This window comes from Protomyctophum bolini (genome assembly GCF_963924005.1).
Source record: "Protomyctophum bolini genome assembly, chromosome: 5".
Lineage (NCBI taxonomy): Eukaryota > Metazoa > Chordata > Actinopteri > Myctophiformes > Myctophidae > Protomyctophum > Protomyctophum bolini.
Window position 1 is genome coordinate 13,488,911 of NC_137866.1, and position 24,984 is coordinate 13,513,894.

The 24,984-nt window shown below is 41.4% G+C and overlaps 1 protein-coding gene across 2 annotated transcripts in view; it reads left to right on the top strand.

Moving 5' to 3' along the window:
* cntn3a.1 (contactin 3a, tandem duplicate 1) overlaps positions 1–24,984 on the top strand; it is a 129,155-nt gene that overhangs the window by 102,625 nt on the left and 1,546 nt on the right. Inside the window, exons 12-22 of one of the 2 annotated variants that reach the window (XM_080764108.1) lie at positions 4,018–4,145; positions 6,432–6,607; positions 11,311–11,428; positions 12,217–12,375; positions 13,244–13,393; positions 13,787–13,857; positions 15,074–15,308; positions 17,461–17,576; positions 18,308–18,494; positions 19,986–20,098; positions 23,656–23,824. In XM_080764108.1, coding sequence (XP_080620234.1) covers positions 4,018–4,145; positions 6,432–6,607; positions 11,311–11,428; positions 12,217–12,375; positions 13,244–13,393; positions 13,787–13,857; positions 15,074–15,308; positions 17,461–17,576; positions 18,308–18,494; positions 19,986–20,098; positions 23,656–23,824 — 1,622 coding nt within the window. The remainder of the gene's footprint in view (positions 1–4,017; positions 4,146–6,431; positions 6,608–11,310; positions 11,429–12,216; positions 12,376–13,243; positions 13,394–13,786; positions 13,858–15,073; positions 15,309–17,460; positions 17,577–18,307; positions 18,495–19,985; positions 20,099–23,655; positions 23,825–24,984) is intronic. The other variant, XM_080764109.1, reaches the window with a different exon arrangement.

The following is a 24,984-nucleotide window of genomic DNA, read 5'->3' on the forward strand; positions in this document are numbered from 1 at the left end:
GGTAAACATTTCAAGTGTGCCACTAGGCAGGAGTGTGCGTGAGACAAGCCCTATCAGTCCCTTTCGGTGTAAGAAATCCCTTAATTGAAGCAACAATCTGTTGTTTAATCACTGTCTGATCAGCCTTTTAAGCTTGATGTTGATGTTGAAAGTACGTTGTGAAAAAGTGGTGGCAGATGCTTTACACTTTACAACCGATCTTCACATAATTGGTCCTCACTAATGTGATAAAATACCAAAAAAATGTCCTACTCTCTCTGTGTCTCATAGGAGGGCTGTGGGCATTTCAGAAACCCGTCCACCAGTGATTTGTTTTTAAATATATTTAGATTTTTACGATGCCTTCCATTTTTGCATTGCAACTTTTCAGGAATAGAAAGCTTGACATTTCTATTAACTTGGATTCAACATTGATGATGTCACTGATGGACGCATTTCTGAACTGCCCAGGCCTCCTATGAGACACAGACCGAGTAGAAAAAAAAATAGTGCCATTTTATCATGATCATTAGTGAGGACATGACAGGTTGAAAAGTATTGAAGTGGTCCTTTAAGGAAAGAAAAGTAATAAAATAGGCATGGTCTGTAAGCTGTACTGAATTAGGCTAGATCACAATTATCTACATTTAATTCAATATGACAACAATTAAGCACATCAGCTTGTTCTAATGAAACTCAATTGTCAAATGTAATCATTGATTAATTAAAGAACAGATATGTAACAGGGGGAGGCAATACAATTTCAATTTAGTATGGCAAAGAAAGGCTATGATTATTTCCCGTCAGTGTGTTGGGCACCATCAGTGTGTTGGTCGAGCACCATATGGTGCCCAGGTCTCGTGACATGTGACATCATCAGGGATGGAGATGTGTATAGACCCTGATGTCAGTAAATGCGACCTGCTGTCGCAGTTAAGCCCATATATGGAGATCCCTAATGTCATCAATATTGGCCGCAGCAACTCTACATCTGACCTCACACCCTTAGATCTGGATATATGTCAGAACCTGTTCTGACATTCCATATGTTGATCCTTCCCCATCCCTGACTCTAGACGGGCCTGCCCCAAAGTTTAGTGCAGCCGTGCCCGGCAGCCAGCAAAAACTAGTTCTCAACAGGCCTGAAAATTAAGGCCCGGCCCGGCCCTACCTGGGCCCTCATCAAACCCTGTAGACTCTAGACATGCTCCTTATATAGGCAGTACAGAATTCATTCCATGTTGATCTGACCCCCCATGATAAAGCGCCATCGCTCGCCCTGCAGTCTGCCGTCAACGAGGCGTATGCGTGCACTTCTCGCCCCCTGGCGTCTTAATGGTTTATAATATTATAGTAAAGCAAAGTTAGACAAAGTATATTAAATTAGGCTATAACTCGCCCAATCTTTTTAAATTATTCTTATTTCACTTGTCAGGCTACTATAAAACATGCGTGTTGTATGTGAACTCGTGAACACCTGGTGACTATTAAATTCAAATGATATTGTGGTAGCCTACTGTGCCTAAAATACTTTTAACTAGACCTGTTTGGATGTTGAATAAAGAATAAAAATCACACCCGTGTGAACCAAGTGGTGCAACTCCCCCCTCTCTCTCTCCCTCTCTCTCTCTCTCTCTCTCTCTCTCTCTAGCAGGCAACAGTCTGTCAGCACTGTCTCTCTTTCTCTGTTTCTGCATGGCACAACAGCGCCCCTACTGGTACTCATTATATGATGCTCATAGTCACATAGGTGAACACATGAACACATAGGTGAACACGGACATTGCTGGTTGTAGGAGTGGTTGCACCACTCAAAAATGGCAAATGAAATGAAGTGTACATTTTGTAGTGAGCATAGACTTTACAGTGTAACACATTGCACTGTAAATACCACGCACAGCACAATACATCAATCAGGTTGTTTTGGCAATGCAAGAAATTAGCATCTTGGCAATGTTGACATTGTGGTACATACAGTATACTGCCACACAGCCAGGGTGGTGGAATTAATTTCAGTACAGAATTACTCTGACATTGAAAACAATGCATTGAGATAATTGTAACCACTTAGTGCACATCACGTATTTACCATGTCCGGGGTTCAAATAAACTGAAGACCCCTGTCACATCATCCCTGCTCTTTGCCATAGCTGGTTCCCGTCATTTGACACATTAATAATAATGGTTTAAAAACAGAAATTTGTGAGCTCTACGCAGGGGCCGTAATCAAAATGAATTGCCAAAGCCTGTTGTGCATGCATGCCTGCATGGTCTCCCTATGCAGTACTTAAGCAATAATGACACTGTTAAGTCATAATGCATGAACATAATGCACTATAAATACAACAGTTTCAATATTGCCACATATTTATGAGTTCTTTCATTACGGTAAAGTAGTCATACTGTACTTGTTACATTTCTACAGCTCTCAGCATCATTTATAGGGATCTTATTGGAGGAATGAGATGTAAAAAACAACATCATACATTACTGCTTGCACTGAAGTGATCATATTAAAATGTTTAGTCTGTAGTCCATGCAACCTAGCCTAGGAGACAGTCAACTCATAAGGCTAAATAATAAATAAATCATGTTCTTATTCCATTCTATCCTTCAATAGTTTCCATATTTCAACTCTAAAATTGGGACCCCTATGAGGGAGTGCATAAGTCTCTTAAGAATGCATTTTAGCAATAGCATCATCAAGTTCCGATCAAGGAAAAAATAAGTTAAAACAGAAAAGTTAAATTAACGTTTACAGCAAAACATTAACATTGGACAGGCTTATAGTGAATTGGAAGAGGGAGAATATCGTCCTACAGCCACATTATAGTACATCTGGATCCTCAAAGTATGGATACAGTGTTTGGTCAGGACCCAAAACTAGGATATGTGAGATGGGTCACAGACAAAGAATAATTTCAGGGCTCAAAGGACAGCCGTCAGTCGGTCGGTCCATTCACCACTTTGACCCCAAACAATACTGTAGTACTAGATTGACTACTGGCGGGATTGAAATTGGCATTCTCTGTGCATCTTTGTGGACCCCAGGCGATGGCTTCTACTGATCTAGTGCTCATGCTTTTTGAACAGAAAACACTTTTTGAGCTATAAGCTGCTGTGCATACTTTTTCTGCTCCAGCGACAAATGGATGTGTAACTAATTGTGTATAACTTTTTCTTTTACATTTTCAACTTGCACACAAATTTTCCTCAAAATCTAATTAAATGGGCAGATTACCATGAGGCTCAGTGAATGCATCTGCGTTCATGCCACCTGTCCTAGAAGATGGCCCCTACTGATTTGGTGACCCAATGGCAAATTTTCCTAGTGCCACCCACAGGCCAACATTTCAAATTGCGTACATACACGATATCTCAAGTCAAAATCTAAGCATCAGTTTACCATACAATTACACTTAATGCGGTCAGCAACTTTTTAGGGGATTTTAGGGCCTATAGCTAGGCTGCTTGCAGGGTTTAAACTCATTGTATAGTTTAATTTATTGGTGCCTTGGCTAATGGTTAGGGTGAAACCATTTAGGAAGCACCAGTGGTAAATGGGCTGTGGTACAGTTTCTTGTGTCAGTGTGCTTTTATTAATATAAAAAATTCGCCCAGCTTTGTGTGTAAAGGTGTGCATTCATTCCTATTGCTATATGCATCATTTAAACATGAGATGCCCAAAAAGTGCTGAACAAAGGGATCGGGAGAACACTCTCCCCCTCTATAGAGTGATCTTGCAGTATAGCGCTATCAAGTGAAGTGCTGAGAAATCAAAATACAACTTTTCACACCAACGCTCTACTCAAGTCTCACTGAAGCACAGGGAGCCAATTCACTGAGATAAACTTTGCGCTAAACTTTTTAATGCTTTAGCACATCAAGCTTGCTTTTTTTGTTATATGGGTGTCGATCCATTGGTAGCTGGCCTTTATATGGTGGCTACCCGGTTGTAATTTCCTTTAATTGTAATTCTTGTGCACTGTCAACTAACTTAATATGGTGATAAATTCCTACTCTCTTTTTTAACTTCAGAGTTTCAGTCTTGGATAATGGAAGTCTACGGATTTCCAATGTTAGTAAAATGGATGCAGGCCTCTACACATGCGTGGCCAGAAACCAATTTGGAGTGGCAAGCAGTGCCGGCAGCCTGTTGGTTAAAGGTGAGCAGTTCTTCTGTTGGTTTATCTCCCAATTTAGGCACGGTTGCTTTCTATAGTATGTAGAAACTGCTTTTGATTCTGTTTTATGGTTATTTCCTAAGGCTTTTCGTGTTAATCTGATGGATTAGTGAAACCAGTGTAGGTTTAGCTATTCATTCTGACTTTTTTATGAACACAGAAATAACTGCTGCATTTTAAGTCAGACATAGAGCAGTGCATGTACTGCTACAGTATAAATGCTACTGTTCATTTACATGACAAATACTACACACAATTAGTTGATTTGCCTTAGTTAACCATCTCTAACGCTAGCTGTTAAAGCCCAGTTCCCAGTGCCAGCATACGCGTTCACTTTAAAAGACACACACACTCGCTACATAGCCTACACTCGCTACACATCATTAGAACAAGCACACACTCTTTACCTCTCGTCAGAAGCTTTTACATGGCGGCAGCATCGCGGTACAAAGGCACAAATTAAATCCGAAATGTGGATGGCAGAAAATCCACCAAGGACAGCGATCCTGGAGTCGGACTTATGGAGGTTTGAAAATCCTCCTTTCAACTGGTTTGCCCTATGATTATATTTGCAATCCCATAGTTGGAACGTTGCTAGGCCTTCCGTAGGCCTCAACGATTATATAGATGGAGTATACGTTGGGGTACGTATACGGACCTGGGATATGACACCACCTAGCGTCGACGTCCGTATATACGTACCTGGGAGAAAAAGTTAAGAGTAGGCATAGGCTTCAGACTCATTGCATTTCTATGCGTTAATGTTTAATTCATACTTTTTGCCCATGTGGCTAAAAGTCATCCTCCGTTTGTAATGAATTTCGAAGACCTTTCTAAAGAGCAGAGTCAACAACAGTGCTCTATTAACAGAATGCCTTTTGCTAATTCCATCTCACAAATTTTGAATTGCAAATTGGTTCGTATACTGTAGAAACCCATCTCCACTTTTTTCCCAAGGCTCTTTTGAATTCAGCAAGAGCCTTAGCTATACAGTACATATGTGTACATTTATAGCCATTATTGGCCAACGATATTCAGGACATTTCTCAAGTACCAAATCCAAGGTTCAAATACTGTATTTAGCAGTCTCCAGTTCATCCCAGGGATGAAATACCAAGCATAACAGAAATACAAATGTAATCAATTTATAACAGTATAAACCCAGAATTCTCATATATTGTCAACCATTATTATTCTTAAAAAAAAGTCAAAACAGCAACATAATCTGACTTTACAAAAAGTGAGTTATCCGTATCATAATCAATGATGAAAGGAAAATAAAGTCATAAATATGAAACATTTGCCGCCAAGACAAGAAAACACGTATTGTATTATACCAAAAATTTTACCTCCCCATATTTACGCATAGGCTACTGCATGTTATCACGCCACGAAGGAAAACACCATAGGGACCAAATTTGCTGTCAATCTTAACAATAAATTAGTGCAACAACTGTGAGATGAGATGGGCAAAGCTTTAGCAAAAGCCCATCTCTTGTTTCACAGCATTGTGCCCAGCTTTCCTGTGGCTCACCTGAAACGTGCCACTTCAACCACGTCAGTTCCCCTGAAAGGGGAAGCAGATATACAAGCCAGCTTGTTTTGACAGAGCCGAATATAGACCTTTACTCCCCCTGACATGCTACGTTGGCTTGCCTGTCCATTAGATGCTTATGACATGCATGCATAATTCACAATGGGCCTGCCGTATGGCCCTCTCAGCCCATTCTATACTCCCTGCACCGTGCTGCTGCTAAATGAGACACCCAGTGGAGACGGACCAAAGATTATGTTGATGTTCTTTGTCTGGCCACACACACGGAAGCAAATTATAGACTCTGCTCTGACCTGTGGAAATTGTAGATCCCTCCTCTTCTTTTTTTTTTGCTCCTCGCTTGCTCATTCTTATCTCTCTCTCTCTCGCTCTCTCTCCACCCCATGGGTCTTCAATGACGCATCCAACCGTGCTTCAATTGATGAAAATTGCCTCGAGAGATGCAATTTAAATAACTGGCGGAAATTAAATTAATATATCCTGAGATCTGTCATTATGTTGTGCTTATACAATAGCATTCGGCACCAGACACTTTCACAAAAGCATGTTCATGACAGTGGCGCTTTTTTTTAAGAAGTTGAAATAACAAGGAAACTATGTGTGGAACCATGGGCAGCCTGCGGAGGAACCTATATAATGCCTTCCTGGCCTGCTGTGTGCATTATGGCTGCCCTCATCATAACCCTGTCCTGTTTATGACCATGTGTTCCTAGAGCCGACGGTGATCACCAGTCCAGCGGGGCACCTCGATGTCACAGTGGGCGAGAGCATCGTCCTGCCCTGCCAGGTGTCTCATGACCCCACGCTGGAGCTCAAGTTCACCTGGTTTTTCAACGAGCAGCTCATCCACTTCGGAGCTCACGGAGGCTATTTTGAGAAAGTCGGCGGAGTAAGTGCTTTCATGCAATCTCCGTATTCGCTTTTTCTATGGTTATTCTCTCAGAGGGAATGAGAGGGGGATATATGTAACACAGCTCATGGATCATGATGACATGGTCTGCGCCTACCTACAGTTGTAGTGCATCGATGCTTTAATATGATTTAAACGTCTCATCTAGTGCTTTTTCTTTTTAGCCATTAGTTGACCATTTATTTTGGCTAAAGTGTGTTGGCTGTTTAGACTATAGTAGAGCACGTAAGCCTTATAAATGGATGGCCCTACCAGACCAGGTCCAGATGAGCTGTTTAAATGGTGATTAGCACATGTGGCTTCCGTATCTTCCAGGAAGTACAGTATTGAATTATTGTTCATTATGAATAATATCAAATTCTTATTTTTTGTTGTCAATTGACAAAAGCACCAGCCAAGGGATCCAAGATTCAATGCTCAGTCATGCGCTGGATTTGATCATCATAGCCAAATATATTTCTCTTTTAATTATGAAAAGCAATTATAAGGTCCTGGCTTCTCATCACCTCAGCTTGATTCTGCTTTCACTCAGGATCACGAGCAGCAGCAAGTGCTTCATAATTGTGTTTACCGCCACAGTTCAGTTGAGCACTTGACTTGTGCGCCATACACTTGACATGATGTTGACATGTTGTGGTTGGGAAGCTAGCTAGTTACTCATGACTCGTGATCAGAAAAACAGTTTAAATTGACTTTCATTATCTGTTTGGCAGAGGCTAAGACAGAGATAAAGAGCACCGTAATTATTTTGTTTGTGAGCAGTGACATTTTTCTTTTTAGTTTTTTGCCTCTCTCGTAGAGCAAATTTAGAGGAAGCTTTTCAGTGTACACCAATGAGCAGATACTGTAGTTAATTGTTACATGTCATTGCTAAATAATTTTAATACGGTGGCACAGCACAGCCACAAGTCAAGTACTGCCCACACTCATATCAATTCTACACACCTGGGAATTTTAGTAATAACAAAACCTACTGTTATGCTTGCAATATTGCTAGCCCTTAATCTGCATGAGGGGTGGGTGGGCTTCACTCAGTAGAAAATCTTTGATGTATCAAAATAACACAGGCTTTAAAAGCACCTGGAGAAGATAAGAAGTAACTGTATGATACCATCTGGGTGGCCACGATGCTTAATATAGACAAGTATGTTCCTTTGGAGTATAAGAAACTAGCATTACACACGCAATATAGGAAAAACTGAAACCGCACCATTAATGTAAAGCTGCTGCGAATTACGCAAGTCCCAGTTTGCTGGGGCAGAGGTAGTATAAAGACAAGAGTCTTTCAGATCTGTCTTGCTAAATGAATCGCTCCCACTCTTACTTCCAACTTTGTTACAGTGAAATAAAAATGGCTGTGTTGGAGCTCCTTTATGAGAGTCACACAAGTTTACATCTGGCTTCCTGAAGGACACAAAATTAAATTAAATTAAACTGGCGAAGACGGATACCACTCTACCTGTTCAGCCAATAAAACTACAAGTCCTTCACCCCACAATTGATTATCTTAAATTGTCAATTTAGAATAAAAAGAAACAACATACAGATGTAAAAATGTGTAATTAATTTTCTATTTGTTGCCATTGTGTTGAGGTTCTCATATTAAATGTCATCATAGTTTTGTGCAGCTGTACAATCTAAAGGGGCCAAACCGTTATTTAAAAACTGATTTAAAAACTGTTTCGCCAAACAACAACATGAACAGCTCCTGCCCTCTGGGAATCTCTCTCCATGGAGATTGGACAGACATCAAAATATTGGACTCTTTCATGTCCGCCCCGAAGACACACTTTCACACTAACTATTTGCTTTGGCAAATAGTTTATTTATTTTTGTCAATTTAAAGCGTCCTTGGGTTTTTGAGCAAAAGCTTAAATGTCAGTTCATTGATAATCATAACCTTGCATTTCGTCACTGTCGGGTGGAAACCTTTTATGTCCAATGGATCCACTGTAGTTATTATTTAGTTATTTAGTCACAAGCTCTTGTAAATCCCTTTAATTGGTTACATATTTCAAAAATCACAGATCTGGCCAACTAACAATGTGTGTCACATTGTGAGCTTGTAGATCGGCTAGTTTTGCTACTTTCGAGTGACGCTATACAGTAGGATAAAGTAGGGCATTCATTTACTGAGGGTAAAAAATTGAGATAAAATGGTTTCTGCCTGATAGTAACATTATGCAGATACAGTACTGTACTTGCAGTGTTTTAGCCATCCACCCAGGCAGGCACCCATCCAGCCTTTCCTCCCATCACTTATCCACCTGAAGTTCCTTATTGATAAGACACTTTGAGGGTCGACCCCACCTCCCTCTGCTGGTTCCCCGCGCTGAGTGGTTGGAGAATAAAAACAGCTAGGTTTGCTGAGGTGACAACCTCACCACTTATCATTCACCGCTGCTCAATGACGTCATGTTGTAGTAATCCACCCACCGGGGAGGGTGGGTGGATAGCTAAAATTGGAGCATCGAGGGGCCTTTAGCGCTGAAAGGAAGTGCTTTAATGATTTATGGCACTCGTCAGCTTTGGCCTCATCAGATACAGTAGTAGTACAGTTTGTGAAACTTAACATTAAAGAGCCCGCCGACTGAGTCACTGAGTGATGGAACTACAGCAAATGCCTGAAAGAACCTGAACTAACTTTAACCACATTTATATCTGGTATTGAGGAACACACAGAAAATAACTCCAACAATAAGACGTCTTTATCCTGTGTGGATGGTGTGTGACTGTGTGGATGGAAATCACTAATGTCAAATCATTACAATATTCTGGATGTTATCCCGTTATGTCCGTCCACAGCTGGTTTTGCAACCATATCCGTATATTAAGTTGCAGCTGGTTCATTGTGAGGTTTTGATATATTATATTTTCTTAGTCCATATGGTATTGTTGCTTGTGGAATTTAAAGTTGTCAAAACGTAGTGCATTCCATTAATACAAAACTGTATCTACCAGGTGCTTCAGACAATATAGGCAAAGAACCATATCTGCATCATAGGCCTGATGAAAACATCTGCATCATAGGCCTGATGAAAACATCTGCATCATAGGCCTGATGAAAACATCTGCATCATAGGCCTGATGAAAACATCTGCATCATAGGCCTGATGAAAACATCTGCATCATAGGCCTGATGAAAACATCTGCATCATAGGCCTGATGAAAACATCTGCATCATAGGCCTGATGAAAACATCTGCATCATAGGCCTGATGAAAACATCTGCATCATAGGCCTGATGAAAACATCTGCATCATAGGCCTGATGAAAACATCTGCATCATATGCCTGATGAAAACATCTGCATCATATGCCTGATGAAAACATCTGCATCATATGCCTGATGAAAACATCTGCATCATATGCCTGATGAAAACATGTCAAGTTAAATACAAGTGAAAATCTATCTACTGTGCCGGTATTTGGTAAATAAATATGTATATTATTCAGCATTGGAATAAAAAACAGCATAAACTATGGAAAAAAAAGTAGTTAAGAAAGGCTGATATGATGGAAACAATTAGGGACAATTGGGTCCCACGTTGTAAAATAAATCATCCTTTCTCAGTCCATTGTTTTTAAATGATACAATGCTCAAGGGGATATTTGCTACAATATTGTCAATGTAGCCCATTCCTGTCAATCAGTCAAGTCAAAAAGTTAGCCAGTCAGTCCTGTCAAGCATTCCTCGCATTTTATGGCATGGATGCATTGCCGCACAGACTTTCACAGTGGTCTACACTACAGTATGCACAAACCTACTCTGTGCCTGTGCTGAACAGATAATGAAAACAGTATGTGCACTTGTAATGAAAGAAATGTTATTCTATATATCCAAGTGCCACACTCCTTATACTGCAAGTATGAGGATTTGTAAAACTTTTTCAGGTTGGTTTAAGAAACCAATCTTGCCAGGAAATCATTCCATCCACCATTAAGACATTTTAAGGCTGTCATACAATTCTGAAGATAATCTCTTAAAAATCTCCCTGGCGTTACATCAAAGTAATTATTGAATCTTACAGCCCGTTTCACAGTAGCCAACTTTTCTAGATGAGACATAAAATGTAACACCAGCTGTAGTCCAAGGATAATCAAAATGGGATGAGATGGAATAAAAGGATCTGGCTGAAAGGAGCCTTTAAATTCTACACAAAGAGTCCTCATAATTCACCTGAACACCTGAACCTGCACCTGCACTAAGTCATTTGTCGAGTCCTTGGGTTCTCGCCATAACCTTTTCTTTTATTATTTAAAGCAGACAAATGCCAAAAGAAATCACGATGGCATTGTGCTCATACTTTGCTGTGTTTTCATTTCATTTTTGCAATTATTGAATAGCAAGGTTGTGACGGGTTGTATATTTGAACCACCACACTATCCACCCTTATGTGGACTACTTTTCCTTTGTGGATCTACCATGTGGATTGTTGCCTCAGTTGCTGTTGTCTTGCACCTTATGTCTAACCTCACGTCTGCCACTATGTGCACAACGTACTGATTCATTGCCACTCTTTTGCAACACTTTTATTATGTCTAACCTAATGTATACCTGCTGCTTATTTATGCTACGTGCATACAGTATAATTATGTAGATATCTTAGATTTTCCTTTCCACCCGTAAACCTGTGATGTGACAATACAACCGATTGGAATTCTTCTGATTCTGTGTTGACAGCGCTCAGCGGGTGACATCATGATCCGCAACATTCAGCTACGGCATGCTGGGAAGTATACATGCGCCGTTCAGACCAAGGTGGACAGTGTCTCCATCGCTACTGATGTGGTGGTCAGAGGTTGGTCAACTATACTACTGATGAACTAACTACTGATGTGGTGGTCAGAGGTAGGTCAACTATACTACTGATGAACTAACTACTGATGTGGTGGTCAGAGGTAGGTCAACTATACACTGATGAACTAACTACTGATCTGGTGGTCAGAGGTAGGTCAACTATACACTGATGAACGAACTACTGATCTGGTGGTCAGAGGTAGGTCAACTCTACTACTGATGAACTAACTACTGATCTGGTCAGAGGTAGGTCAACTCTACTACTGATGAACTAACTACTGATCTGGTGGTCAGAGGTAGGTCAACTCTACTACTGATGAACTAACTACTGATCTGGTGGTCAGAGGTAGGTCAACTCGGCTAACTAAAGTAAACACCTCACAGATCTAGTGTGTACATTAAGAGATGATATTGTCACACACACACACACTAGCGCCACACACACACACACACACACACACACACACACACACACACACACACACACACACACACACACACACACACACACACACACACACACACACACAGTGTAAGCAGCTGTTACATCCTTGAGATATAGCCTAGCTAATCATTCTATTACAGCAGCTGTAAGCATGAGCAAATTATACTCCCATAATGCGTCTCTTTATTACTCATCCGTGCATTTATATGTTGTGCATGCACCGTAGCTGACACTTTGATCCAATTTTAACAATTACAACAATGCGGACAAGAACAGTCACAGCAATATCGGTAATGTAAATGTAATTCTTAAAGTGTAAAAATAACTTTCTTATGTCCATGTAGGTCCCCCGGGCCCCCCTGTGGAGTTTCAGGTGACGGAGATGACAGAGTCTACTGCCGCTCTGTCCTGGGGACCTGGACTGGACAACCACAGCCCCGTCCTCAGTCACACTATCCAGGCCAGAACGCCATTCTCCCTGGGCTGGCAAGCTGTCACTACAGGTAAGAACAGCCTTGAATGGTGTTCATCTACCGGACTATACTGCAGTAGCCGACCAGCTCAGTGGCCTTGTGGTTAAGAGTGGTGTCCACCCTGGGACTGGGAGCTCGGGGTTTGATCCCCGGCCGGGTCATACCAAAGACTCAAAAGCACTCAGCATAAAGGGTTCGATTGGGGGTAAGTCCCTGCGACATACTAGCGTCATGTCCAGGGGGTGTACCTGTACATCATGTCCAGGGGGTGTACTGTACCTGTACATCATGTCCAGGGAGTATACCTGTACATCAAGCTGCCTCACGCAGCACGCTACAGAAACGGGAGATAGGCTCCTGCTTCGAGGCTCTACAAGGCTTATTTACTTACTTACTGCAGTAGCCATTGTGAAAATGCCATGAGTACACACGCACATCTATCTTGCAATACAACAGCAGAACAATATATTCTTGAAATCAAATTTGTGTATTGCAATTGTCTTCTAAATTATTGTGTAACTTTCAGCGTCAGAAGTGTGAGGAAAAAGTTAATCCTGTCTATGCGGCAAAAACACATTAGCTCTTGAGGCATGTAGTGGAAAAATGGGACTTTTTCAGTTGTGGGGATGCCTGGGTGAGATGCCGCAGATGAAATAATATCCTAGCATATTTTTCATAACATACCATGAATTAGGAGAAAGAACACATCGCCTACTCGGTTGAATTACAGTGGCAGAGCCAAGCACACGGTAAAATCCTCAGTGTTCATTTATCCAGTTGCAACACTTGAGATTGTCCAAATTTGATTCTGCTTGTACACTCTTGAGTGAAATGAATACACAGAGGATACTGTGCACTCTTTTGATGAGGTTATTTGTGTGTGGTGTGTGTGTCTCAGTGCCAGAGATGCTGGGGGGGAAGCAGCTGTCAGCCAGCGTCATTGACCTTAGTCCCTGGGTGGAGTACGAGTTCAGAGTCCTGGCCACCAACGCCATAGGGACAGGAGAGCCCAGCAAACCGTCCAAGAAAGCCAGAACCAAAGAAATGCGTACGTGTACAATTCTGCTTACATTTTTTGCCACTTAAGCCCTATTTTCAACGTATATAAAGTTATAAACCGATATACGGCCTCTCACAACACGTCCAAAACGAATACAAAATGCACATACTGTACTGGTATTTGTATACCGTAATTTTTTATTTGAAAATGACGATTGTGACGATATTTAGGCAGATTCTGATTTTGGTGATGGTATATACACAGGTATTGTGATTGACAATAACCAATGATAAATGTATTCATCACCATATCATCGTGATCGATATATTCATCAGAATCATACTCATAATGGGAAATCAGATATGATTTGATATGATTATTGCGTTTGTGATATTGATGAAGTAAAAACCATACCTCCCAAAACGATGTTTGATCTCTCAGCTCCGAGGGCGACTCCAGCCAGAGTGAATGGAGGTGGTGGAGGTCGATCTGAACTGGTCATCACTTGGGAGGTAAACTTGTCTTTCTGTGGAATAACAAAATAATGCATTTTATTTATAATGCACTTTATATGTGGACAAATGTCAAAGTGATACGATAAACATTTGCATAAAAACTAGCTCTGGTCCATAGCGTTAGTTCTCCTTAACGCGATTTGGAAATTTTGGCCACTCTTTCTATTAAATGGAATTGGAATGACATTTTTCTATTGACAAGATCTGCAGATGGAAGCACAGCAGTAACAATTATTATTTTCCGTCCTGTGCAATATTTAATTTTCTGTCCAATGTGTATTTTAGAAGGTGGGGGTTGAGAGTCTTATTGAGTGGTGCAACCACTCCAAGGAACAGCAATGTCCGTGTTGTTAACCTATGTGACTATGTTTGTGACTATGAGTACCAGTAGGGGCAAAAGTGGCACTGTTGTGCCAGAAACACAGAGAGAGAGAGATAGTGCTGCAATGTTGCCTGCTAATGAGAGAGAGAGAGAGAGAGAGAGAGAGAGAGGGGGGGGGGGGGGGGGGGGGTAGGGGGAGACGGTAGTTGCACCACTTTTTTTACTTAGTCGAGAAGAATATTTGGTGTAAAAATACCCAAAGAGTCGCATAGTGTTACGGAGAACTCCTAACACTACGGAGCAGAGCTACATAAAATTCACTACACTACACCACTGTAAAAAATGTAATTGCAATTTGCAAATATCCCCACACACAGCTGGGAGCTGAACTGGGAAGAATAGTGTGTTCCATGTGTTATGTCCTCCCGGTAAGGCTCCTCACTGTCAGGTGAAAAGAAGCAAACTGTTGGCGACACGTGAATCGGAGGAGACACATGCTTGCCTACACCCTCCTTAATGAACCAAATATGGGGCTGCAGTGAATCAGGCAGTAGAGCGGCCGTCTTGGAATCTCCGAAGGTTTCAGGTTCGATTCCCGGCTCCTCATGACAAAGTGTCGAAATGTCCTTGAGCAAGACACAGCAAAACCCCTGAGCAGGCCATCGGTGTGTGAATGTGAAATACATTGTAATGTAAAGTGCTTTGGAGAAAAGCGCGATATAAATAGTCCATTTATTTACCATTTACCAACCCGTAGCGGTCAGCAGCGACAAGGGACTACAGTGGGAATTGGCATAATGACTACATTTGGATAGAAAAAGAGAGAAAAAAAAAACGTTTACACTAGACGTCCTGAGTCATTGCTCTGAGTCATTTCACACCTTCCTACAGCCGGTTCCCGAGGAACAACAGAGTGGCCCTGGCTTTGGCTATGTGGTGGCGTTCCGCCCGCATGGAGCCCAGGGCTGGATGCAGGCCGCCGTCACATCCCCGGAGGCATCCAGATACGTCTTCAAGAACGAGAGTATTCCTCCCTTCTCTCCGTACCAGGTCAAAGTAGGGGTGTACAACAACAAGGGAGAAGGTCCCTTTGGGCCCGTGACAACCATCTACTCAGCTGAGGAAGGTACAGTATGTCAGTATGCTTCAGTCATAGTTTCTATTTTGCATAAGAAAATCTTCAAGGATTTTGCTGTGTGATGCTACTTCAATATTACTTAGGTTAGTTGTGAATGAGGCATTAAAATGCGTCATGATTGTATTATAACTTATAGCCTGCACAGTTTCATCACAAATGCAATGCTTAAGGCTTTACAAAACAGTACGAGTCCAGGATGACCATGAAGGCATTATAAGGACTAGTGATGCACCGAATATTCGGCCGCAGAAAATATTCGGCAGAAAATGGCTAAAAATGCATTTTCGGCCTATTCGGTTTCGGCCCGAATAGGCAGAAAATATATCACCGAATAGTGTATGCAATTAATGCATTCAAAAGAGCTGAATAAATGTTTTATGGACCCATAATAGTGATTAATATTTAAGTTAAGTTTTGCCATAACCATTTATTTTGCCATAAATCAGGTGTGGTCAGCAATGGTAGGAAAAAAAGATGTATAATATTAATCATATTCGGATATTCGGTATTCGGTTTTCGGCCAACTGTTTCCTATATTCGGTATTCGTTTTCGGCCAAGAATTTCCCTTTCGGTGCATCCCTAAGGACGCACTTCTACAGCATGCAGAGGGTTGGCCGTTCCACTAGTTAAACTAATCTGTGTGATGTAGGCCAGTGATTCCCAAATTGGGGTCCGGGGACCCCCAGTGGTCCTTGAGAAAGTTCCAGGGGGTCCCCAGCTGAATGATAGATTAGGACCAAACGGGTCCATTTGGTTCCATTTGTACACGCTCAGAGTTAAATTAAGTTTGATTTTGCAATATACATTGGGGTCCCAGAGATCGGAATGCCATTAAAGGGGGGTCCGTAGATGCATGTCAAACTGGGGGGGTCCTTGCAATTAAACGGGTTGAGAATCTCTGCTAGAGCCGTAAAAATCTTCTCTTATGGGGGGTCCCTGGCATATCTTTTCAAATGGGGGTCCACGGGCTAATTAGTTTCATTTTGGGGGTCCTTGATATGAAAATATTTGAGAACCACTGATGTAGGCAATATGAAATATTGCACGATAAAAAAGAACCTCAAAGTGAGGTTGAAATGTTGTACTGTACTATTAAATCATTTTGGGAGCAATTGCACAGATATAATAATCTCTTCTAGCTCGATATTCTAATTTGGTTCAAGTGTGAAACATTATGCAATTCTTCTAAACACATTTGCAGTGCAGTAAAATATCAAACACATTTTAAATTAGCAATCGCCTATTTGAGTTTGCCACTAGCTAAAACGATTGAAATGGTAAACGTGTGTCTATTGTAATTGTCCTAACTTAGTCATATATAAACATTATAAATTAATAAATATATATAAAAGCCAGATACAGTTCGTAGTGTATGAGTTTAACAGCATTCAGGCACATGCAGGTTTTACTCAGAGCCTTTAGCCATTAACAAAAAAACTTGTCACTTGTGTCACGAAACATGCAGGTAACTCAAACTCAAAGGTGTGTTTTTGGTCGGCATGCTAGCTTCAAGATACCAGTAAGACGCGCAAACGCGGGAAGCGAACGCAGCTCGTACATATTTAAGTTAAGTTATTTTTAAGTTACGTTTTTAACTTAGCCATAACCATATAAGGAGTCCCCAAAGCAGCTATACGTCCAAATATGGAGTGTGTTGCATCAATCACAAACAAATAACTCAGCTCCATATATGGGCACAAAGGTGGGACACACAGACAGACAGACAGACAGACAGACAGACAGACATGATCTGCTAGGTCTCATAGTAAGTGCTCATTGCGTTCGCAATGATTAATTTACAATGTGATTTGCTGGTGTTGATGGCTAGTTATGTCTTGTGAAAATAAAGTATAAATTGTCTTAAAGTATTAAAGACATTTTATGATGCATGTGAAGCTTGCACACTTTTAACAGCTGTCGTTTTTCAAGTGTTTGATTCCTTGTTGTATTCCTTGTATGTGTGAATGCACGTGGGCCAACAAACAGATTCAGAGGTGTGAAACAAATGCTCTGCCAATATCCACACCTTCAGAATTAACTCAATACTGAAACCATTAGGCCAACAAGCTGTGAAACCAACATAATTACACTGTACTCCGTTTCTACATCCATATCCCTGTTCTCCTCCATGCTTCTCAGAGCCCAGCAGAGCTCCAGTGCGACTGAAGGCAAAGAGTGTGTCAGCGTCCGAGGTGGAGGTCACCTGGAAGCCCCTCACCTGGAGCAACAACCGCAGACGTATCCTGGGATATGAGGTCAGGACAGCATATGCCCACACACATGCCAACAGTTGTATTCACGCTACATGCAGCGTTAACTGATGCAGGTCTAACGGTCGAACCGTTTCATCTCTAATAAAGTGTATAATACGAGTTTGAGAACAGTGTGCGGGAGTTCTCTCTTTTTCGGCCTATCGATATTTCCTCCTACGCACCCGTCTATGCAGAACTGAAGGTGTACATGAGCCTTTACAGTCAAGAAAGGCACCATAGAAATGGACACAGCTAACATTTCTGCGATATTTAGACTTTTTCCTCACTGCAATACCAGTTGACCTTTTGAGACATTGTCTTTGTCTTGTATACGAGTATACATGGGAGCCACTAATCAATGCGAGCACTTTCAAGCCCCCACAGGACTCCCAATGCACAAGTCTAGAGTTGGTGTGTTATGTGATAACAGTATGCTTCCAGTAATATTTACCGATGCAGCCAACCAGCCATTTCAGAATTACCATTTTATACTTGCCTCCAGGAGGCAAGCATCTCTCCCTTTTTAACTGCCAAAATCAAAAAATGGTTGTACTATTCGGTCGTGACTCACTGGAGCTGCAATGCACTAATGTAACGCTGCTGTATTACATTAAAGAAATAATTTAAAGTCGATATAGAGGCAGCATAAATGTTTAAAGAGTGGACATGTACAATGGCTGTCACTGTGCGCGTGCCAAGGAAGGATAACCTGTATTTTCGGTGCTGTATTACAGCTGCGGTACTCGAACGAAAGAGATAAGCAGGACACAGCCAGTGTGATCAGAACGGTGGGGAACAGGACGGCGGTGCTCGTCAGGGACCTGGAGGGCAGCACTACCTACTACGTCTCTCTGCGAGCCTATAACAGTGCCGGGGTGGGCCCACAGAGTGCCATCGTCAATGTCACAACCAAGAAACCACGTAAGCAGGGGTCACCTAGCCGCAATTTGCAACTCTAGATTTTTTTACAATGGGCTGAATCCAGAGTTGCAATAACCTCCATCGACTTCCTATGCATGTTTTTTGGTTTGTGATCTCCTGGTCTTAAATTACGTTAAACTCACCAACTTTGCAGCTGCAGTCCAAGCTTGAATTATCCTCTTTCAATCTGGTGTCGCTTGTTTATCATAAAAGTCCCCCGTAAAGATGTTATGAGCTACTTTCTGTCCAAAATATTCCAAGAGTGACAATATCGAGCCGCCATTTTGATTTTTGCAACGTGCCATAAAACAAGATGTGAGGGGGAGCGCTTGTTTAATAGAATCTTACCTGTGTTTTAAATAGTAAAAAAATGCAAATTAGTTTAGGGATAAGGGTTAAGGGACACAGCAAGATATAGCCCTTGGTCTTGTCCGTGGCCAATTTTAGATTTTCTGTTTTACACACCATTTCAATGGTCTAATTTATAACACCCACTTACTGAATGTAGAGTCTCCAGGTTTTCTCCAGAATAAGTATGGCAATTATGTATTATGCCACTATGGCACATTAGGAGTCCACTAGTACTAGAGGTTCTCAAACGTTTTATTTTCAAAGACCCCCTTTAACTCTGTTCAAATGCTGCCGTTCTATTTGAACACAGTTCCAGATCTGTTCAATTTGTGTTTCTGGTAATATTATTATTATATTATTATTATCCACTCATTTTGTATGTCAGTGGCAAAAATGGAATGTTGACAAAAATGTCCACCACAAGCCAACATGGTGAAGGCCTCTGCACGTAAGGAAGGACTGCTGCTTAGACATTGTGATCACGAAGCAACACGCACACAGCTAGCCGTCTCCCTCATTTTGTACTTATTGAATAATAGAATAGCTAGTCATGTCTTTGGATATAGTGGTTGCTGATGTTTATGAGAGGTGTCACAGGAGATGTCTCTTCCCGGTGAGCTATATGATTTTGCAGCACCACATAAATGTGTGCATGTTTTGCTTTTATACCATGATGCCCCTTCCTTCATGAAAGAGACAGGGAAACGCACCATTAGTTCACCTGCAATTTGTTGCCATTTCTCACCACTCTAGTCTAAACATTCTGTGACATGAATATGATAGACTATATTGCCACTTTGCAGCCACTTTGCAACCAATGAGGGCACCATTACATGTACTACATTTCTTTATTATGACACCAAGGTAACTTTAGCTGTAAAAACAAATATGGACTATTAACAGGAATTGTTCCCCATCTCGTCCTCTCCAGTACCCAGCACAAACGGGAGTGCTAGGAACCCAGCTCTTACACCCACTCATTCAGTAACTTCAGACTGTTGCTGCCAGCTCCCTACCGTGGGGATGATAAGCTGATAATGAGAAAGCTCCTTCACGCCGAGTCAGTTCTGGATGTTACTCCATATTGATCGTTGGTTGTTTTTCTGACTCGGCTCTATCCCCCCCTTTCCCCCCCTGCAGCTCCCAGCCAGGCCCCAGTCAAGATCATGTGGAACACATCCAATTCCAAGGTTATCCTGAAATGGGACCAAGTTCATGCCCTGGAGAATGAATCCGAGGTCACGGGATATAAGGTACAGTAAAGGAAGGGAGTTTTGCACAGCTTTAGGGGATTGCCTGCTGCGTGTGCTCCATTGAAGATATGGCTGCAGCTCTGTGACGAGTGAATGGGACTATGGATTAGACCGTAATGGGGAATGACCCATAGGAGCCTCACAGGCAGCCATGGCAGCCTGTCAAGCGATCCACTGCCTTGACTGGGTCAAAACCTAGTAGGCTGTATGGTTAGACTGCTGGAGAGTTTTAACTTGAAATTACATTGAACAAACAGTTGGCTAACTGGTAGCCCTCACCAACTTGCTCTCTGCAAGCAACCAAAAAACCACCAATGAGAAATATGCACAGCAGTATAGCCAAAGGAAATAATCTCAGCAACAGTCAATGACTAATTATCACATGGATAAAAATAAATAAATAAAAACTTACTCCTGTTATTACACAGAGGCAAATAAACTAAATTATTACCATCTTCAAGCTATTAAAATACCCCTCACTGGGGCAATGTGCTTGTAGGAAATGCTCAAGGCAATCAAACAATCACCTTGTTCTCTGTACAGCGCTACAGCACATTCCCAAATCAAATCAACCCATATTTACCAACAGACACACAAATTTAGTAACACAAATTGAAATTGTTGCACAGGTTACTCACATTGTTATTCACGCTGTGCACAACACTTGGAATTACTCTGTTGGGTTGCAGGCCCTTTCGACCACAAAGGCACCAACTCATGCACCAGTGCCAATGAGCCGTTAGGCTGGCCAAGTTAGCTGCTGGAAATGAGTACAAACAAAAGGTGTGTTTAACTGTTTAAACACTAAGGCTGCCACTGGCAGCCTTTTATACTCAGCTGGAGGCAATGAGTCTGGACTCCACCATGTCAAGGGGTAGGCCTATATACACAAAAAACATACAAATACACAACACCTTTAACTCAAATTATATTGAACATCTCCATGAACTACACAGATATGGTATTCCTTCTTTAATGATTCCTTCTTCACACTAGTAAACAATAAACAACATACAACATAAACAATGAATGACAAAAGCACATTACGGTACATCAAAACCCCCCTCTGCCATTCTACTATGGTCCAGCCCAATCACACTGGAAGAGAGAGAGAGAGAGAGAGAGAGCGAGAGAGAGAGCGAGAGAGAGAGAGAGAGAGAGAGAGAGAGAGAGAGAGAGAGAGAGTGAGTGCAGGCACACTGTAGCGTCACAAAGATGCCAAAAGCCGTTTCTGGGAATCTGGCCGAAGTGGCATTCTGCCGTGTGGGTGGAGCTTAATTTCCATCCACCAGCTGTCTAAAAACCAGGAAGAGATGCCTGCCACGAGCGGCTTTTTGACGCTCAAGTGTGCTTACACCCAGAGAGAGACTTGTAATTAAGCGTAAAGGTCCACTGCACCACTTTTCAACCTACCTTCATATAATCGGTCCTCCTCACTAATATATATAATGCCACCATTTTTATCTACTCAAGTCTGTCTTGATTAATTGACTACAGAGGGTATGTGCGTGACATCATCATCAAACCCGGAATTTATGCAGGAAGGCCTACAGAGTGACAAAAAATACTTTCTGGCCTTGACAGCCCATACATACAAACAAAATATCTGACGTTAACGTTAAACAATGTTAAACTCACTTTGCCTCTCACTTGATTTGCCATTCACTTCATGCATGCGCATACCCTCTATTCACAGTTTGTAGAATGGGTACAGTTCAACGAAAGTACAGGTTTATACAAACTCTGCTACGAGGATAAAACCAGAAAAAGCACTAAGACTTGTTTACATCAGGGTCCTCCATTTCAATTCATTAGAACATTTAAAGACGTACAAATATACACTTCTGGGCAAAAACATTTTTTGGCAGCATTATCTTTGTATTGTAAATGCTAAGACAGTGGAAGCAAGGGTTGATACCTTCACATGTCAACAATTGCATGTATAGTGTGCATCAATGTGGCTCTTGGTTTATACACACCAGACTACTACTAGTGTACCGGTAATCTGGTGATGTCTCATGTATCATAATTGATGCAACAGTTCCCCTTTAGGTGTTTTATGTCACAAATTAGTGAGTCATGTATCATTAGTCATGTACTGTATGTAATTGGAAATTACATACATGATTGAACACAGATGAAGCATTGGCAATACCCCATTACTTTGATCTACAACATGATGAAACCACATCCAGTAATTCAAGTTACTACAAAAACTGACTACAGTACATACACAATGTAAACTAACATTTTTGACTACTGGAGCAGTTATTTTCGCATTCTTCCAGTTGACTGTTTTTTTATCTGGGACTGAGTGACGTTCAGCAATCCCAGTAAATACAATTGCCGTCCCTTTCTAAGCAGATTATGCTAGATTGGACAAGACAGTGGATCAACAAAGTTGAATCACAAGACAGCCAAAAAGAAAAAAATTGGATTGATGCTAAATTGAATTGACATTTTCCTCCTCTGTCCTTCACCCTGTCCTCGGGAGATTTAACGCAATCATGTTAAAGCTGAGATTCAGCTTCGTCCGTTACAGAAAGCAGTACAGTACACGCAAGCCTCATCATGCATCACAGCCTTGTCTGAAGGTGACAGGACTTAGAGCTTTTCATGACGCATCAACAGGATCGCACTAGTTCTGCCCACATCACACAGACAGAGGCGTTATAGCAGTCACAGTGTTTACTATGTGCTAGTTGAATTTATATATTTTTTAAAACAAGTGGAGCTGAGTATTATTAACCAGTGTTGCGGACTCTATTTCTTTCTCCCTGTATGTTTTACTCTGCCCCCAACTGGACTTTGTTTCTTTAGAGGATGGAGTATTTGACTATTTGGTTAGAGTATGTGGTTAGAGTTATAAGATCTGGCACTGTTGGCGCCCGCTGGCCTAGTGGTCCAGGCGCATGCTACATATAGGCTCTGGCCTAACAGCGCGCTGCGTGTTCGAGTCCCGTTCATGACCAACTTTGCTGCATGTCTCCCCCATCTCTCTCTCCCTCTTTCCTGTCATTCTTCACTTGTATCTATCAATAAAGGCAGAAAAGCCTAAAACAAATCCAAAACAAGATCTGCACTGTCAAAACATCTCGAGGGCACGGAAATTACATCCAACCACATACCGTACACACTGTACGTGTACGTGTATCATTTTCCTTTTTTTAACAGTGTATGATGATTTCTTTTTTGCATAGTGTATATTTGTCTGAATTGAAAATGAAGGACCCTTATTACTGTATGTAAACAAGTCTTAGTGCTTTTTCTGGTTTTATCCTCTTAGCAGATTTTGTACTGACCTGTACCTTCCTTGAACTGTACCCATTCTGCAAACTGCAATCAACCAATCAATCAATCAACAAATCAATCAATCAATCAATCAATCAATCAATCAATCAATCAATCAATCAATCAGCATAGTGTTTGCTGTGTCTTCCTCCCACTGCACGCTATTGCTATGTTCTCATAGTCTCTCTCTCTCTCTCTCTCTCTCTCTCTCTCTCTCTCTCTCTCTCTCTCTCTCTCTCTCTCTCTCTCTCTCTCATATACTGTAGGTGATGTACAGGCAAGACAAACACAGCCGTCCCAGCGTGGTGGAGACCAACACCACCTCCCTGGAGTTGTCTCTGCCAGTCAACCAGGACTTTGTAATCCAGATTAAGCCCTTCAGTGAGGGAGGGGAGGGCAGCAACAGTCGCCAAATCACCATCCCTAGAGGTGCAGGTGGGTACTGGGTAGCACACCACGGATCATCGAAAAAAAATAGTAATCTTGGGAGCTTAAATTGTTGTGAAACCCTGCATGCACACTTCACCACACTGGTTTGGTCATTTTAGTGTCAAGAATAAGAAGCATTGAATTGTCAAGACAGCACAGTTGCTCTTTGTATTCCTATACAGCCTGAAAACGGTGCTCATTACAGAATACTTGCCTCTCTCACTCTGAATGACTTCCAGTTTTCACATATTTTTGTCCCCTTCTTGCACTAATAATAATGGTCTGTTTCTTGAAAGTTTTCTACTAGTCCACTATTCTATTTCTTGGCTTAACACATTTTTGTCGACCATGGTCAATTCAGTGTCTATCAATGATTCAATATCATTTTACATAATTGTAAAAAATTATGTTCTTTAAAAAACTAAACAAAATGAAAACAAACAAAACAGTGCAGGGTGTGTATTGCAGTAGCTTCAAGTTGAAATCCATGCAGGGTGAAAGTAGATTGCAGTAAGACAGTGCCACCTATTGATACATCTGTGTATTGCCAGATACCATTGTGAGCTTATTGGCCGAGCAATCTTTGACCCCCAATGTGCATGGCCCCAAATAGGCCGGGCGCCGTCCTAATACTGTATCTGTATCGTTTTGCAAGATCAACCTATTTTCACAAATTACAATCTTTAAAATGTACTTTAAGCAGTGTACAATGTGCACTAGGTTATTATTACAACCACAAAAAGAGGCTCGACCAATTGGCCCCAATGGCTTAACATACTGGGTACATACAGTACTGGGTACATACAGTACTGGGTACATATCTGGCTCAGAATCGTCTTCTCTGTTCTCCAACATGCACCAGTGGTGGAAAGTAACTACAGAGTACATTTAAGTAGCGGCAGCCTACAGTTTTGAGGTCTTTTTTACTTTACTTGAGTACTTCCAATTTCCAGTAGTTTTACTTCTACAACCACTACATCTCAGAGGCAAATATTTTGTAGATTTAATTACAAAGCATACTGTACATTAACTACTTCAGCCCTACACATTTCGGCCATTTGAAAATAGGCAATTTACAGTTCAAGCTCACAATGTGTCGCGATAGATCCGCTATTTTCAAAATATGTCCCTTAATGTCCCGTATCAACATTTATAATTTTGATACG